Here is an 18,963-nt window from a genome sequence, read left to right as displayed (position 1 = left end):
CCACACCGCCACCCACTTGTCAGGGCGGTACCACTCACGCCAACTGTTGTGGTTGGCTGGAGAGCCAACCGTGTTCCTAAAGGAGGCCGAAATGCACGCGGTTTAGCTCACGCAGGTTGGCGTGAGGTCTGGAACATGACAAGGGAATTAGAATTGAGAAAAACGGACGTAGCTGGTGGAATACTTAACTTTAATCCATTAATGACGAACGTCGCTCTTTATGGTACATGATTCACAATATCAATAGTACGGATACTGGCGCCTTGCTAGGTCGTAGCAAATGAGTAGCTGAAGGCTATGCTAACTATCGTCTCGGCAAATGAGAGCGTAGAAGTCAGTGACCCATCGCTAGCAAAGTCGGCTGTACAACTGGGGCGAGTGCTAGGAAGTCTCTCTAGACCTGCCGTGTGGCGGCGCTCGGTCTGCAATCACTGATAGTGGCGACACGCTGTTCCGACGTCTACTAACGGACCGCGGCCGATTTAAAGGCTACCACCTAGCAAGTGTGGTGTCTGGCGGTGACACCACAGCAACAAGCTACACTCTCCATACCAGGCAGGTTTTAATAGTTCCAGACTCTCAAAAGTCGTCCTATCCTTCTCAGAAGGGCAGGGTGCTTAAATGTCGCTGGGGTAAATACCAGTATGTTGAACAATAAGTTTCCCACCTGCAAACCGAAACGTTTTGAGATGTCGTTTCGAAATATCCTGGAAAGGCTGACCCAGTGAGCAATAGCGAAACACTCGTCTGATGAACGCCCCGTTCCAAATGCGTATAAGACTGCAGACCTCGGTTCCCTCAGAATACAGCCCAGTAGAAGCGTTCCTGTTGGCTCCCTACAAATCAGTGGGTGGATGCTGAGTGAACTCAAGTCACCAGCGGCTAGACGATGTTCCTTGTGAGGAATACTATTGAGGGCCGACATTTGAAGATCACTGCAGAATGTTTCTACTGCCACCAACATACTTTTCGCCTAAGGACCACAAAGATAAAATATGAGAAATAAGCGTTCATATGAAGGCATATAGATTGTCTTTTTCTCCCTCGCTGTATTTGCGAGTAGAATAAGAAAGGATATGACTAGTAGTGCTACAGGATACCATCCGCCACACACCGTACGATGGCTTGTGAGGTATGCAATCGATGTAGATATAAATTTAATCTACTTATTAACATCTCAGTTCATCCATTTATAGACACAGAAAACTAACAGAATAATGTTGTCCTTTATTTATTGAAAAAACAAGAAAAAATACGGGGCCGCAGCTGGTGAAAACCTTCGTATTACTCCCTAACTTTCTCATTGCAGTCACTTTACAAGACGAATATGAGGGGCTAAGAGACTGTATTGAGCCCAACTCTCAACTTCCTTTTCGTCAGGGTATCGCTTACCTACCCTATTCCCACGAACCCTCCAGTCTTTGATGTATAGCATTTTAATCCACCTGATTTCGACGGGTAAGAGATGTGCCCCGCCAAATCACAGACCCCTGCTAATTCGCTTGAAATCCCACCACGTCCCAACAGCACGGTTCCATAGTTAGAAGGCTGTCCAGTCCTCCATCCATCACTGACTAGGTAGGGAGCTATCACAACGAGAAAAATAGCACACTACCACACAGGAGAAAATTCACAACCGCGCAGACTATACATTGATTACACAAAGAAATTCAGAAGCGTAACACCTACAATTCATCAATCTCACATGATTACCTATAAATATCCCCATTACTTGAATTAATCTTTTTTGTCGAATTCCTATGATTACTACGCTAGAAATAAGACATTGTAATCGTATCACTTTTTGTTGGAAGTACAGCCTCTCTCCCTCACTCTTCCTCTCCCCCCTCCCACCCTCCCTCCCTCCCTCCCTCTTCCTCTCTCTCTCTCTCTCTCTCTCTCTCTCTCTCTCTCTCTCTCTCTCTGTGTGTGTGTGTGTGTGTGTGTGTATGTGTCTCGATCTCTCTCTCTCCCTCCTTGTTATTTTATAACATCCAATGGAATAAAACTAGGAACTATAAAACTTTGCTAACGTCACCTGGTAGAGAACTCGAGAAGACCATACCCCACAGACTGCCAATCAGAATATAAGGTTCCTGTTTTGTTTCTCACTGAAAGCTGTACACTGCATGGTGTAAGGTAAGCTGCTCCCTCAACACATAGGATGACTGTAATAAAAGGCAGAGACGGTGTTTCTTATTGACAAAAATATGGAAGACATCACAACATAAGTATACTGGAAGAGTTTGCAGCATTTTGAAGCTGCTGTCCGAAGGTCATGACCTCTTAATTTGCCGTGTGGGATTAGCCGAGCGGTCTAAGGCGCTGCAGTCATGGACTGTGCGGCTGGTTTGGGCGGAGGTTCGAGTCCTCCCTCGGGCATGGGTGTGTGTGTTTGTCCTTAGGATAATTTAGGTTAAGTAGTGTGTAAGCTTAGGAACTGATGACCTTAGCAGTTACGTCCCATAAGATTTCACACACATTTTAACCTATTCATTTAATTTAATGTTCCACAGTGATGGTGTAGCACATGCCTCAGTGTTACGTTTCCAAAGGTACCAAGAGCATTGATTCCTCATATTGGTGGTGCACATTGCAGCCAGGTATACGACCAGCGTGTTTTGGTGTCTAGGTGGTGGTCATCCTGACACCGCAATCTTTGGACACCGCATCTTCCATTTTTACGGCTTACAATGCATAACCACATTTCGAATAAGGGAGTATTCTGCAGGACGTAAACCCCAAGAGCACGTTTTGTGTGCACCATCAGTTATCAGTCGCTCCAGTGGTGGAATGGAAAGATTTTCATATATGCATGGGGTAATGTAAGTACCCTCTTTCCTCCGCATTTTTGGCGTGTTTCAGTCAACTTTATGTATTTTAGATCAATTTTCTTAGTTTTACCAGGTTTCCATAATTAGCCAATTATTCAAGTTCCAAACCACCTCTCTTGTCAACAGAACACTTCATCGTGTTGATCTCATGATGCTATCAGCCAATAACATCGCAGCATGGTTCTCAGTTTCTGTATCATCGCTAAAACACCCCCTCTATTACTTTGCGAGTGCTGTATACAGGGTGTTACAAAAAGGTACGGCCAGACTTTCAGGAAACATTCCTCACACACAAAGAAAGAAAATATGTTATGTGGACATGTGTCCGGAAACGCTTACTTTCCATGTTAGAGCTCATTTTATTACATCTCTTCAAATCACATTAATCATGGAATGGAAACACACAGCAACAGAACGTACCAGCGTGACTTCAAACACTTTGTTACAGGAAATCTTCAAAATGTCCTCCGTTAGTGAGGATGCATGTATCCGCCCTCCGTCGCATGGAATCCCTGATGCGCTGCTGCAGCCGTGGAGAATGGCGTATTGTATCACAGCCGTCCACAATACGAGCACGAAGAGTCTCTACATTTGGTACCGGTGTTGCGTAGACAAGAGCTTTCAAATGCCCCCATAAATGAAAGTCAAGGGGGTTGAGATCAGGAGAGCGTGGAGGCCATGGAATTGGTCCGCCTCTACCAATCCATCGGTACCGAATGTTGTTGAGAAGCGTACGAACACTTCGACTGAAGTGTGCAGGAGCTCTATCGTGCATGAACCACATGTTCTAGCAGCACAGGTAGAGTATCCCGTATGAAATCATGATAACGTGCTACATTGAGCGTAGGTGGAAGAACATGGGCCCAATCAAGACATCACCAACAATGCCTGCCCAAACGTTCACAGAAAATCTGTGTTGACGACGTGATTGCACAATTGCGTGCGGATTCTTGTCAGCCCACACATGTTGATTGTGAAACTTTACAATTTGATCACGTTGGAATGAAGCCTCATCCGTAAAGAAAACATTTGCACTGAAATGAAGATTGACACATTGTTGGATGAACCATTCGCAGAAGTGTACCCGTGGAGGCCAATCAGCTGCTGATAATGCCTGCACACGCTGTACATGGTACGGAAACAACTGGTTCTCCCGTAGCACTCTCCATACAGTGACGTGGTCAACGTTACCTTGTGCAGCAGAAACTTCTCTGACGCTGACATTAGGGTTATCGTCAACTGCACGAAGAATTTCCTCGTCCATTGCAGGTATCCTCGTCGTTCTAGGTCTTCCCCAGTCGCGAGTCATAAGCTGGAATGTTCCGTGCTCCCTAAGACGCCGATCAATTGCTTCGAACGTCTTCCTGTCGGGACACCTTCGTTCTGGAAATCTGTCTCGATACAAAAGTACCGCGCCACGGCTATTGCCTCGTGGTAATCCATACATCAAATGGGCATCTGCCAACTCCGCATTTGTAAACATTGCACTGACTGCAAAACCACGTTCGTGATGAACACTAACCTGTTGGTGCTACGTAGTGATGTGCTTGATGCTAGTACTGCAGAACAATGCATCGCATGTCAACACAAGCACCGAAGTCAACATTACCTTCCTTCAATTGGGCCAACTTGCGGTGAATCGAGGAAGTACAGTACATACTGACGAAACTAAAATGAGCTCTAACATGGAAATTAAGCGTTTCAGGACACATGTCCACAGAACATCTTTTCTTTATTTGTGTGTGAGGAATGTTTCCTGAAAGTTTGGCTGTACCTCTTTATAACACATGTGGACATACGCAGGCCTCTTACACTGCCTACATTACATGACAAAAATAGTGTTTCTTAGTGTGGGAAATAGCCATCAGTGGAGAGGAGTTGCAAAAACTACGTTCCTTAGCCGAAACACTTGATAAATTCGGTAAGATTTAATTACGATTGGTCATCTCTCTCTAGATGGATGGGAGTCACAAAGTATTCACGCATTCGTGGGATAAAGTCAGAAATTTAACGCTCTCGCCAACACCTTTGAGGGTTACCACCCAAAGAAAAGAATCATATCTACAGCAGCACTCTGCCCTCTGTTTCAAAACTAGCAGCCCTTCGTTGAAACTATCGGCTAAAGATCGTGAGCAAAACTCTAGATGGTCTGTCTATGCATCTTGTAACTGTTCCCCTGTCTTTAACCAACCGTCCCTATAACATTGTCTTCGATTTAATTTGGAACTGACCAGAAGTAGGAGGGCACTGTACCCACTACAATCCATGTCTTGTGAAGAAACAGATCGAGATGAGTTCCATGTAATCAGTACATTTAGATATTTTGCTTTCGGAAGGAGCGTAACATGTGTTCGTAACATGCGCAACTGATCGACACTAGTAGTGTAGACTGGCATTCACATTCCAATACCGTCAATGGCATTTTGCGAAGGCTGTTGTGAACCAGTCCTACTCATGTCACCCATCCAACTGCACACAATCTCTTTAGATGCATGCATGCAGGTTAGGACTCCTTATTGGTATATAGTACGTACTAGCCTGATACATGTTGTGGTGATATAACAGATGGTTTATGCATGATGGAGCTCCAGGTGGAAGAACTTGAAAATTTTTACGTAAATAACTTGTGTTATCAAACTGTAGTATTGTTTTAGTGCTTGGATTCCATTCCAAGCAGTTATTGGAAAGAGAGAAAGGATGATAGAACATTAACACACACTCCTAAGGCTGCACAACTCCGCACATAAACATGTTATAATGTTAAAATAGTTTGGTTTCCGATATATTATTTGTGTGGAATGCAACAGCGTTAATATTCCAATGCAGTAAATATACTTCTAACACTTGTCATACATTTACCCCACAAAATTTCTGTCCCACTCATTATGGTGAGAAACTACCTCCTTCTACGCCAAAAAGAAAAAAAACATGGATTCTTTGTGATACGTGTATTATATAGGTTTCCAGAGGTGTATAGCACCGACTGTTCACATACGACTATGGTCCAGAAATTATTCCATGCTAGCATCAATTGCATAAAATGATGGTCAGCAACGGAAAATACATGATACAACCACATCTTATGAAGAAATAAATAAATGAAAAACAGCAGTGAAATTACATTCCATGGTGCACTAAATCCATGAACGGAACACAGTCTTTTCCGCATACAACAACAGTCAAGCAGTCGTATAGACAGGGGTTAGAATACCTCACAAACTGACTTAGAAGCACTGCAGTTTTGAAACTGAAGTCTCGATTTATGTCGAAGATGTGGCAGGGAAATGAAGTACTTCACATACATCTTAGTTTGTCTAGAGGATGGTGCCGAAATGGTTTTCCATCGATTTGGTAGACATGATTCATCACACATGCGTTGGAAGTCCTTTTCTGACTGTTGTATGAGGAGGTTTGCTATTAACTATTGCAGGTAGAGAGCTCTCTAAGTCACACCCAGAACACAATTGTATACGAGTCAAATGCAGGTTATGTAACATAACTAACATAGCCCAAGAGAACATCAGAAAAGAGTGGTTAAATGTGTAGTAACTGACTTGTCACAATATGTCCCTCTGTCTAGAATGCATCATCAGTTTACCATAAAATCCTACCTTGCTACAACCCTCCCTCAGCCAATTATTCCATCTACTTTCTTTCATCTTTTAACGCAGATCCATGTCAATTTAGAGGGAGATGATTCTCTTTTCTAGGAAAGCATTCAAGACACAGTCAACATGCATATATTCATATTACCTCGACTGTCACACTGCACAATGATTTTAAAAGGCCTGCAGCAATTGTCCTGTAAGGTATCTGCTAGCTTATACCACATGGTTGTGATTGGTAGACAATACATAGAAGCACATGGTGAATACTGTTTTTTACAGTTTAAAATATTTAAACAGTCTTGCACAGGCTCAAACATTCGATGCATTCTGTAGTTGTATATTTCAGTTCCCAGGCTGGTAGGCGTTAAGGAAGACATAAAGTTTATCGTAGTCACATTTCTGGACACTTCATAAGAATCTGTAAGGTAGTTACTGATAACACTGGGGCTACAACTGGGCTTGTGATGTGACATACACTCCTGGAAATTGAAATAAGAACACCGTGAATTCATTGTCCCAGGAAGGGGAAACTTTATTGACACATTCCTGGGGTCAGATACATCACATGATCACACTGACAGAACCACAGGCACATAGACATAGGCAACAGAGCATGCACAATGTCGGCACTAGTACAGTGTATATTCACCTTTCGCAGCAATGCAGGCTGCTATTCTCCCATGGAGACGATCGTAGAGATGCTGGATGTAGTCCTGTGGAACGGCTTGCCATGCCATTTCCACCTGGCGCCTCAGTTGGACCAGCGTTCGTGCTGGACGTGCAGACCGCGTGAGACGACACTTCATCCAGTCCCAAACATGCTCAATGGGGGACAGATCCGGAGATCTTGCTGGCCAGGGTAGTTGACTTACACCTTCTAGAGCACGTTGGGTGGCACGGGATACATGCGGACGTGCATTGTCCTGTTGGAAGAGCAAGTTCCCTTGCCGGTCTAGGAATGGTAAAACGATGGGTTCGATGACGGTTTGGATGTACCGTGCACTATTCAGTGTCCCCTCGACGATCACCAGAGGTGTACTGCCAGTGTAGGAGATCGCTCCCCATAGTATGATGCCGGGTGCTGGCCCTGTGTGCCTCTGTCGTATGCAGTCCTGATTGCGGCACTCACCTGCACGGCGCCAAACACGCATACGACCATCATTGGCACCAAGGCAGAAGCGACTCTCATCGCTGAAGACGACACGTCTCCATTCGTCCCTCCATTCACGCCTGTCGCGACACCACTGGAGGCGGGCTGCACGATGTTGGGGCGTGAGCGGAAGACGGCCTAACGGTGTGCGGGACCGTAGCCCAGCTTCATGGAGACGGTTGCGAATAGTCCTCGCCGATACCCCAGGAGCAATTGTGTCCCTAATTTGCTGGGATGTGGAGGTGCGGTCCCCTACGGCACTGCGTAGGATCCTACGGTCTTGGCGTGCATCCGTGCGTCGCTGCGGTCCGGTCCCAGGTCGACGGGCACGTGCACCTTCCGCCGACCACTGGCGACAACATCGATGTACTGTGGAGACCTCACGCCCCACGTGTTGAGCAATTCGGCGGTACGTCCACCCGGCCACCCGCATGCCCACTATACGCCCTCGCTCAAAGTCCGCCAACTGCACATACGGTTCACGTCCACGCTGTCGCGGCATGCTACCAGTGTTAAAGACTGCGATGGAGCTCCGTATGCCACGGCAAACTGGCTGACACTGACGGCGGCGGTGCACAAATGCTGCGCGGCTAGCGCCATTCGACGGCCAACACCGCGGTTCCTGGTGTGTCCGCTGTGCCGTGCGTGTGATCATTGCTTGTACAGCCCTCTCGCAGTGTCCGGAGCAAGTATGGTGGGTCTGACACACCGGTGTCAATGTGTTCTTTTTTCCATTTCCAGGAGTGTATATAGATTTATTACTCTACATTTGCTGGTCATCTACGTTAAAAATCTGTTCCAGGCGCCTAATTACTGTCCAAGATCTTTTACTGTTTCCCTAGTTTCCTGTGCTTCCATGTCGACTTTTCCTAGCATTCTTCTTCGTATCACATACTCATTTCCATTTATAAGAAATTTCCTACACAAAGCAGACACTCTCAGTCTCCCTCAAATTTTCCACATTTGAGAGGGGTTGCAACGAGGCAGAATTTAACGGTAGGCAGATGATGTATTCTAGATACAGAGAGATGTTGTGGCAGATCACTTATCACACATTCAACTTTTTTTTCTAATGCTCTCTCGGTCTATAGCAGCTGTGTGGATAATTTGCGTGCGACTTTTATGCAATTGTGTGTTATTGGTGTGATTTAGAAGGCTATATATCTGCAACGTTAGCATCAAACATCCCCATACAACAGTCAGCAAAGGACTTCCAACGCATGTATGACGAATCATGTCCTTCAAACCTATGAAAAATCTATTTAGACACCCTCCTCTAAACAAACTAAGATGTAAGCGAGGTACCCCATTTCCCAGCCACATCTAGGACATAAATTGAGTCTTCAGTTTCATAACGGCAGTGATTCTAAGTCAGTGACTGGGGTTTGTGAAGTACTCCAATCTCTGTCCATACATCTGCACGACAGTTGTCGTATGTAGAAGAGACTGAGCTCTGTTCACAGAGCTAATGCAGCAAGGCGCGTAATTCCACATTTCAAACAATACTCCTATGCATTTATCTATTTACTCATAAGATGTTGTTTCATGTATTTTCCGTTGCTGACGATCGTTTTATGAGACTGATGGGAGTATAGCATAATTTCTGAACTATAATAGGATGTGAGTAGTGGGTGCTATACACCTCCAGAAACCTATATAGTGCATACATCACAAAGAATCTATGCTTTTTCCCCTTTGGTATAGAAGGTAGTGGTTTTATCATCTTAAAGTTTCTCACCACAGTGAGTGGGATTGAAAACTTGCAGGGTGAAGTATGTCAAGTGTTGTAAATACATTTACAGCATTGGCATATTAAGAGCATTGAATTCCGCATGACTAATCTGTTGGAAACCGAACTGCTTTAACATTATAGCATGTTTAATTGCAGAACGGTGTAGCCTTAGGAGTGTGTGTTTATGTTATATAATAATTTATGTCTTCCCAATACCTTCTTGGTATGGAATCCAAACACTACAACAATATTACAGTTTGATAGCACATGTGAACTCCATCTTCTTCTTCTCAACTGTCAGTTGTATCATCAACACACTATCAGATATCAGACTCGTATCTACTATATACCAATAAGGAGTGCTAACCTCCCCAGCATGCATGCGTGCTTCTAGAGAGATAGTCTGTAATTGTATGGGTGACGTGAGTGAGATTGGTACAGAAGAGTCTTCGCAGAATGGCACTTACGGTATTGGAATGAGAATACCAGCCTATAGTATAGTGACGATCGGCTGTGTAAGTTAGGAACACATGTTATGCTCTTACTGACAGCCAAATATCTAAGTGTATTGATTATGTGGAAATCAGCTGTTCCTTCACAAGACGTCGAATGTAGCAGTTATAGTGCCCTCCTACTTCTGGTCAGTTCCACATTAAATCGAAGACAATGTTGCAGGGAAGGAATACTGAGGAATAGTTACAAGATACATAGAGAGACCTCTATACTTTTTCCCACGATCCTTAGCTGATAGTTTCAACGAAGGGCTGCTCGTTTTGAAACAGAGGGCAGAGTGCTGCTATGGATGTGATTCGTTTGTTGGGTTGGTAACCATCAAAGGTGTTGGTGAGATCGTTAAATCTCTGGCTTTATTCTACGAATGCGGGTATACTTTGTGACTCCCATCTATATAGGGAAAGATGACCAATCATAATTAAATCTTACAGAATTTATCAAGTGTTTCGGCTAAGGAACGTAGTTTTTGCACCTCCTCTCTACTGATGGCTATTTCCCACACTAAGAAACACTATTTGTGTCACGTAATATAGGCAGGGTAAAACAAAAAGTGTGTAACTTCCTAAGGGACCAATCTGCTGAGGTCATCGGTGCCTAGTCTTACACTTACTTACACACACACACATACACACACACACACACACACACACACACACACACACACACACACACACACACACGAGGGAGGACTCGAACATCCGGCAGGAAAGGCCGCGCAGTCTGTGACATGGCGTCTCAAACCGCACGGCCACTCCGCGCGGCGCAGTAGAGGTTTGCGATTTGTCCATATGTATATAGCACTCGCAGAGTAATAGAAGGGGTGTTTTAGCGGTGAAATAAAAACTGAGAACCAAGCTGCAATGTCATTATTTGATAGCATCATGAAGCGTTTTGTTGAGAGAGAGGTGCTTTGGAACTTGAGTAATTGGGTAATTATGAAAAACCTGGTAAAATTAAGAATATTTGTGTAAAATAAATAAAATTGACGGAAACACGCCAAAAATGCGGTGGAAAGAGGGTACTTACATGGCCCCATGCGTGTATGAAAATCTTTGTATTCTTCCACTGGTGCGACTGACAACTGAGGGTTGCGGCGGGGTGGGGTCGGTCGTCTGCATTCTCTCTATCGCTTATCGAAAGTCCACCTATCTCGATATGCTGCTTCCGACGTCCCTTCAATCTGTAGTAACAGACATGTGCGAGGCAGTGTAAAGCTTCATTGATGAAACGACTACCTGATATGTCAGAGAGATCACAGTTCGTAGTAATTGACGGAAAGTCATCGAGTAAAACAGAAGTGATTTCTGGCGTTCCCCAGATTTGTGTAATAGGCCCTTTGCTGTACCTTATCTATATAAACAATTTAGGAGACAATCTGAGCAGCCGTCTTCGGTTGTTTGCAGATGACGCTGTCGTTTATCGACTAATAAAGTCATCAGAAGATCAAAACAAACTGCAAAACGATTTAGAAAAGATATCTGAATGGCGTGAAAATTGGCAGTTGACCATAAATAACGAAAAGTGTGAGGTAATCGACATGTGTGCTAAAAGGAACTCTTTAATCTTCGGTTACACGATAAATGAGTCTAATCTAAAAGCCGTAAATTCAACTAAATATCTAGGTATTACAATTACGAACAGTCCGCCCCGGTAGCTGAGTGGTCAGCGCGACATAATGTCAATCCTAAGGACCCCGGCTGGGTCGGAGATTTTCTCCGCTCAGGGACTGGGTGTTGTGATGTCCTAATCATCATCATTTCATCTCCATCGACGCACAAGTCACCGAAGTGGCGTCAAATCGAAAGACTTGCACCCGGCGAACGGTCTACCCGACGGGAGGCCTTAGTCGCACGACATTTCTAATTACGAACAACTTAAATTGGAGGGAACACATAGAAAATGTGCGGAAGGCTGACCAAAGACTGTGTTTTATTGGCAAGATACGTAGAAAATGTAACAGACCTACTAAGGAGGCTGCCTACGCCACGCTTGTCCGTCCTCTTTTAGAATACTCCTGCGCCGTGTGAGATCGTTACCAGATAGAACTGACGGAGTACATCGAAAAAGTTCAGAGAAAGGCAGCACGTTTTGTATTATCGCGAAATATGGGAGAGAGTGTCACAGAAATGATACAGGATTTGGGCTGGACATCATTAAAAGAAAGGCGTTTCTCGTTGCGACGGAATCTTCTCACGAAATTCCAATCACCAACTTTCTCCTCCGACTGCGAAAATATTTTGTTGACACCGATAAAATAAGGGAAATCAGAGTTCGTACGGAAAGATATAGGTGCTCATTCTTTCCGCGCACTATACGAGATTGAAATAATAGAGAATTGTGAAGGTGGTTCGATGAACCCTCTGCAGACACTTAAATGTGATTTGCAGAGTATCCATATAGATGTAGATGTAGATGTATAAGTTACATTGACATCCGACTATGTTGTCTGGGTGCTTAATTTTTTTGTCAATGCGTGTATTTTAAAATACGCACACAAAAACAATTTTTGCATCACGCGAGTTCCCAGAACTCCTGAAGATAGACGTTGACCGTGGATATTGTATCACAAACACAGTTTCTTTGAATGTTCAGAGCTGTCGCTAAACCCACCCAAAGATGTAAACAACTATGCATAAGCAGTACCTATTAGACGGAGGTGGTCCGACAGCCCATCAGTTCCAGTCATTTCACCAGGGAGAACGTACACGGCTCGTGTTGCCTGCAGTTCAACCATGCCTAGACTTTCAATACCGCGGTTCGATCCCGTATGCATTGTTACTTTGTGCTAGGAAAGGGTTGGAAGTGTCCAGGCTTCTCGGAGTGAATCAAGGAGATACAGAGAGGCAGGAGCTGTCGACGACATGCCTCGCTCAGGCCGCCGAAGGGCTACTGCTGCAGTGGATGACCTCTACCTACGGTTTATGGATCGGAGGAACCCTGACAGCAACGGCAACATGCTTTTCGTGCAGCCCCATGACGTCGTGTTACGACTCAAACTGTGCGCAACAGGCTGCATGATGCGCAGCTTCACTCCCGACGTCCATGGCGAGGTCCATCTTTGCAACTACGGCAACCACGACACCATTCAGCGCGGTACAAATGGGCCCAACAACATGCCGAATGGACCACTCGGGATTCGCATCACTTTCCTTTCACCGATGAGTGTCGCATATGCTTTCAACCAGTCTTCGTCGGAGACGTGTTTGCAGGCAAGCCGGTAAGGCTGAACGCCTTAGACACACTGTCCAGCGAGTGCAACAAGGTGGAGCTTCCCTGCCTTTTTGGGGTGGCATTATGTGGGGCCGACGTACGCCGCTGGTGGCCATGTAAGCCGTCGTAACGGCTGTACGATACGCGAATGCCATCCTCCGATATATAGCACAACCATAACGGCAGCATATTGGCGAGGCATTCGTCTTCGTGGACTACAATTCGTGCCCCCATCGTGCACATTTTGTGAATGACTTCCTTCAGGATAACGACATCGTTCGACTAGAGTGGCCAGCAAATTTTCCAGAAATGAACCATATCGAACATGCCTGGGATAGATTGAAAAGAGCTGTTTATGGACGACGTGACCTACCAACCACTTTGATGGATCAACACCGACTTGCCGTTGAGGAGTGGGACAATCAGGACCAACTTGTGGATAGTATGCCACGACGAATACAGGCATGCATCAATGAAGAGAACGTGCTACTGGGTATTAGAGATAGCGGTGTCTACAGTAATCTGCACCACCACCTCTGAAAGTGTCGCTGTATAGTGGTACAACATGCAATACATAGTTTTCAGGAGCAATAAAAAGGGCAGACATGATGTTTATGTTGATCTCTATTCCAGTTTTCTGTACAGGTTCCGGAACTCTCAGAACCGAGATGATGCAAAACTTTTTTGATGTTTGTAAGGAAAGCTGATGTGAGGAGCTTCATGTTATCTGTGTTCAAAATATGCAGAGAACATGTTGAAGAGTGCCATAGGATCTCAAGCTGAAACTGTGGTTTCTTTTTACAGGACATGGCAACCACTGGGAGCACTGCAGAGTTGATGGGCGATGGTCATAGGCTTGACAACTCACATTCAGTACCGGTAAGCATCAGCTGTTTCCCACGCCTCGTTTATGAAGCAGTAGTACTAGTAATGACATGCAACCAGAGCTATTGTTACTGTTGAGTTTATCTCAACGGTCTTAAAAATGAGGTAAGTCCTTTTACTGCACGTTAAACGATCATATGCAGATTTTTTCATGTGATGACTTTTAGTAGAAACGCTGGAACGGCTAGCAAGGTTCTTCAGGTGCGGTGGGGATGAAATAACTATGGAAAAATTATCTCTTTGTCTCAGAATAATACACTCCTCGAAATTGAAATAAGAACACCGTGAATTCATTGTCTCAGGAAGGGGAAACTTTATTGACACATTCCTGGGGTCAGATACATCACATGATCACACTGACAGAACCACAGGCACATAGACACAGGCAACAGAGCATGCACAATGTCGGCACTAGTACAGTGTATATCCACCTTTCGTAGCAATGCAGGCTGCTATTCTCCCATGGAGACGATGGTAGAGATGCTGGATGTAGTCCTGTGGAACGGCTTGCCATGCCATTTCCACCTGGCGCCTCAGTTGGACCAGCGTTCGTGCTGGACGTGCAGACCGCGTGAGACGACGCTTCATCCAGTCCCAAACATGCTCAATGGGGGACAGATCCGGAGATCTTGCTGGCCAGGGTAGTTGACTTACACCTTCTAGAGCACGTTGTGTGGCACGGGATACATGCGGACGTGCATTGTCCTGTTGGAACAGCAAGTTCCCTTGCCGGTCTAGGAATGGTAGAACGATGGGTTCGATGACGGTTTGGATGTACCGTGCACTATTCAGTGTCCCCTCGACGATCACCAGAGGTGTACGGCCAGTGTAGGAGATCGCTCCCCACACCATGATGCCGGGTGTTGGCCCTGTGTGCCTCGGTCGTATGCAGTCCTGATTGTGGCACTCACCTGCACGGCGCCAAACACGCATACGACCATCATTGGCACCGAGGCAGACGCGACTCTCATCGCTGAAGACGACACGTCTCCATTCGTCCCTCCATTCACGCCTGTCGCGACCCCACTGGAGGCGGGCTGCACGATGTTGGGGCGTGAGCGGAAGACGGCCTAACGGTGTGCGGGGCCGTAGCCCAGCTTCATGGAGACGGTTGCGAATGGTCCTCGCCGATACCCCAGGAGCAACAGTGTCCCTAATTTGCTGGGAAGTGGCGGTGTGGTCCCCTACGGCACTGCGTAGGATCCTACGGTCTTGGCGTGCATCCGTGCGTCGCTGCGGTCCGGTCCCAGGTCGACGGGCACGTGCACCTTCCGCCGACCACTGGCGAAAACATCGATGTACTGTGGAGACCTCACGCCCCACGTGTTGAGCAATTCGGCGGTACGTCCACCCGGCCTCCCGCATGCCCACTATACGCCCTCGCTCAAAGTCCGTCAACTGCACATAGGGTTCGCGTCCACGCTGTCGCGGCATGCTACCAGTGTTAAAGACTGCGATGGAGCTCCGTATGCCACGGCAAACTGGCTGACACTGACGGCGGCGGTGCACAAATGCTGCGCAGCTAGCGCCATTCGACGTCCAACACCGCGGTTCCTGGTGTGTCCGCTGTGCCGTGCGTGTGATCATTGCTTGTACAGCCCTATCGCAGTGTCCGGAGCAAGTATGGTGGGTCTGACACACCGGTGTCAATGTGTTCTTTTTTCCATTTCCAGGAGTGTATATCTAAGTCACTGCACTCTAGAAACAGGTTTTCTCCAAGTCCAACATATGTCTGTGACTCAAGTGCTGCCCAGAACGACAGCCTGTTTCTCATAACACTGCCCTGCCCTGTCTTGTCAGTCTCCACACAACCCTTGCATTGGTGTTATCCCCACTTTTGTATCTGGGCACAGCATACTCAGATTACACCAGCAAGAAATATATTGAACAGCATTTAAACTACACGAACTAAATAATCTAAACACATCAGTATGATATCGCTGATGCACTAGACAAAATGGTACCTATGACGTAATTCTTTTCATATCGGGTACTACAGGGTTGCCCATTGATCGTGACCAGGCCAAATATCTCACGAAATAAGCGTCAATCGAAGAAACTACAAAGAACGAAACTTATCTAGCTTGAAGGGGGAAACCAGATGGCGCTATGGTTGGCCCGCTAGATGGCACTGCGTTTTTAAAAATAGGAACCACCATTTTTATTACGTATTTGTGTAGTACGTAAAGAAATATGAATGTTTTAGTTGGTCCACTTTCTTTGCTTTGTGATAGATGGTGATGTAATAGTCACAAACGTATGGCTCACAATTTTAGACGAACAGTTGGTAACAGGTATGTTCTTTAAATTAAAATACAGAACGTAGGTACGTTTGAACATTTTATTTCGGTTGTCCCAATGTGATACATGTACCTTTGTGAACTTATCATTTCTGAGAACGCATGCTGTTGCAGCGTGATCACCTGCAAATACCACGTTAATGCAACAAATGCTCAAAATGATGTTCGTCAACCTGAATGTATTTGGCAATACGTATAACGACATTGCTCTCAACAGCATGTTGTCAGACGTTGTCGGTGGATCACGATAGCAAATATCCTTCATTTCCCCACAGAAAAAAATCCGGGGACATCAGATCCGGTAAACGTGCGGGCCATGGTATGGTGCATGGACGACCAATCCACCTGTCATGAAATATGCTGTTCAAACCGCACGCGAGCTATGTGCCGGACATCCATCATGTTGAAAGTACGTCGCCATTCTGTCATGCAGTGAAACATCTTGTACTAATATAGGTAGAGCATTACGTAGGAAATCAGCATACACTGAACCATTTAGATTGCCATCGATAAAATGGGGGCCAATATCCTTCCTTCCATAATGCCGCACCATACATTAACCCGCCAAGGTCGCTGATGCTCCACTTGTGGCAGCCATCGTGGATTTTCCTTTGGCCAATAGTGCACATTATGCCAGTTTACGTTACCGCTGTTGGTGGATAACGCTTCATAGCTAAATAGAACGCGTGCAAAAAATCTGTCATCGTCCCGTAATTTCTCTTGTACCTAGTAGCAGAACTGTACACGACGTTCAAAGTCGTCGCCATGCAATCCTGGTGCATAGAAATATGGTATGGGTGCAATCGATGTAGATGTAGCATTCTTAACACCGACGTTTTTGAGATTCCCGATTCTCGCGCAATTTGTCTGCTACTGATGTGCGGATTAGCCGCGACAGCAGCTAAAACACCTACTTGGGCATCATCATTTGTTGCAGGTCGTGGTTGACATTTCACATGTGGCTGAACACTTCCTGTTTCCTTAGATAAAGTAACTATCCGGCGAACGGTGCGGACACTTGGATGATGTCGTCCAGGATACCGAGCACCATGCATAGCACACGCCCGTTGGGCATTTTGATCACAATAGCCATACATCAACACGATATCGACCTTTTCCGCAATTGGTAAACGGTCCTTTTTAACACGGGTAATGTATCACGAAGCAAATACCGTCCACACTGGCGGAATGTTACGTGATACCTCGTGCTTATACGTTTGTGACTATTACAGCGCCATCTATCACAAAGCGAAAAAAGTGGTACAACTAAAGCATTCATATTTCTTTACGTACTACACGAATATTTGATAAAAAATGGGGGTTCCGATTTTTAAAAAAACGCAGTTGATATCCGTTTGACCTATGGCAGCACCATCTGGCGGGCCAACTATAGCGCCATCTGGTTTCCCCCTTCAAGCTAGCCAAGTTTCGTTCTTTGTAGTTTTTTCGTTTGACGCTTATTGTGTGAGATATTTGGCCCGGTCACGATCAGTGGACCACCCTGTATAGTACATGGATGTTTGCTAGTTCTAATTTAGCATGAATCTTTTGTACAGTAAAATAAGTTAATAGTAGACTACCATATGAATTTATTTAAAATCAACTACAGATTCTGAAAGACTTTTTTTTTTTTAGCCATCTTGAGAGATGTTAAGAATTTAACTACCTCAGACCGTTCGCCCCTAATTAAGATAGTTATTATACAAAGTTTCCAGAGTCAGTAATAATAGCAAAACGACATAAAACTAAAACTTTAATCTTATTACTATTTACTGCTACCACGCGATCTATTTCACTTTTTTGTGTAGCTATTTTTAATTCTTACTAGCGAACCGAACAATGATTCACAGTTGCTAAACATGTGTGGGAGTTGGATATACGTTCTAATCTCCTTCTCCTCCTCCTCTCCACATCATCCCACTCTATCCCTCCTCCTCCCTCTCTCTCTCCATCTCCTTCTTCTCTCTCCTCCACTTCTTCCATCCCCCCCCCCCTCTATCTCATCCTCTCCCCTTAGCCTGTCCATCTACTACTTACTCCCGCTCTTTCTGACTTCAAGCCTTGTTTACTGTTACCGCAAATTCAGATTCCACAGTAGTATTCTAATCATAAGCTAATAAGCCATGAATGAAAATGTTCTGTTTTCCGTGAAAACCGTCGTGAGGGAGAAACCAAAGCAAAACATTGTTATATACATTATACCATTTTCTTTTAAAAAATGTATAGTGATAAAGATTATGTATGGGACAAACAATTTTTCTAATGGTTTAAATGCCCTACTATGGTGGTTGAAACTAAATGCGAGAAAGAAAACAAAACCGTACATATTCAAAATAGAGCAAAGAAGAGCGTTTTATTTCTCACAGTCGGTTGAACAGGAGACCTGTACGTTGTTGTTTAAAAAATATGTATCGCCTGTGTCAACATGAAATGTTATTAGTCTCCTGTAAAAATTTAAAATACCGTGCACTGGTCAAGAAGTTTTTGCTATCAACGTTCCCCTATTATGTATGATGTGTAAACTGATATACGGGGTGATCAAAAAGTCAGTATAAATTTGAAAACTGAATAAACCACGGAATAATGTAGATAGAGAAGTGCAAATTGACACACATGCTTGGAATGACATGGGGTTTTATTAGAACCAAAAAAATACAAACGTTCAAAAAATGTCTGACAGATGTCGCTTCATCTGATCAGAATAGCAATAATTAGCATAACAAAGTAAGAC

General features: G+C 44.9%; 1 protein-coding gene across 1 annotated transcript in view; it reads left to right on the top strand.

Annotated features, from left to right (window-relative positions):
* The window catches only part of LOC126299163 (solute carrier family 28 member 3-like), a 407,308-nt gene that overhangs the window by 226,918 nt on the left and 161,427 nt on the right, over positions 1–18,963 (top strand). The window contains exon 4 of the mRNA XM_049990926.1: positions 13,852–13,926. Coding sequence (XP_049846883.1) covers positions 13,852–13,926 — 75 coding nt within the window. The remainder of the gene's footprint in view (positions 1–13,851; positions 13,927–18,963) is intronic.

Source organism: Schistocerca gregaria, chromosome X, assembly GCF_023897955.1.
Source record: "Schistocerca gregaria isolate iqSchGreg1 chromosome X, iqSchGreg1.2, whole genome shotgun sequence".
In the NCBI taxonomy this organism is placed as follows: Eukaryota; Metazoa; Arthropoda; class Insecta; order Orthoptera; family Acrididae; genus Schistocerca; species Schistocerca gregaria.
Note: the sequence above shows the minus strand (reverse complement) of the source record. Positions and strands in the feature narration are given on the sequence as shown.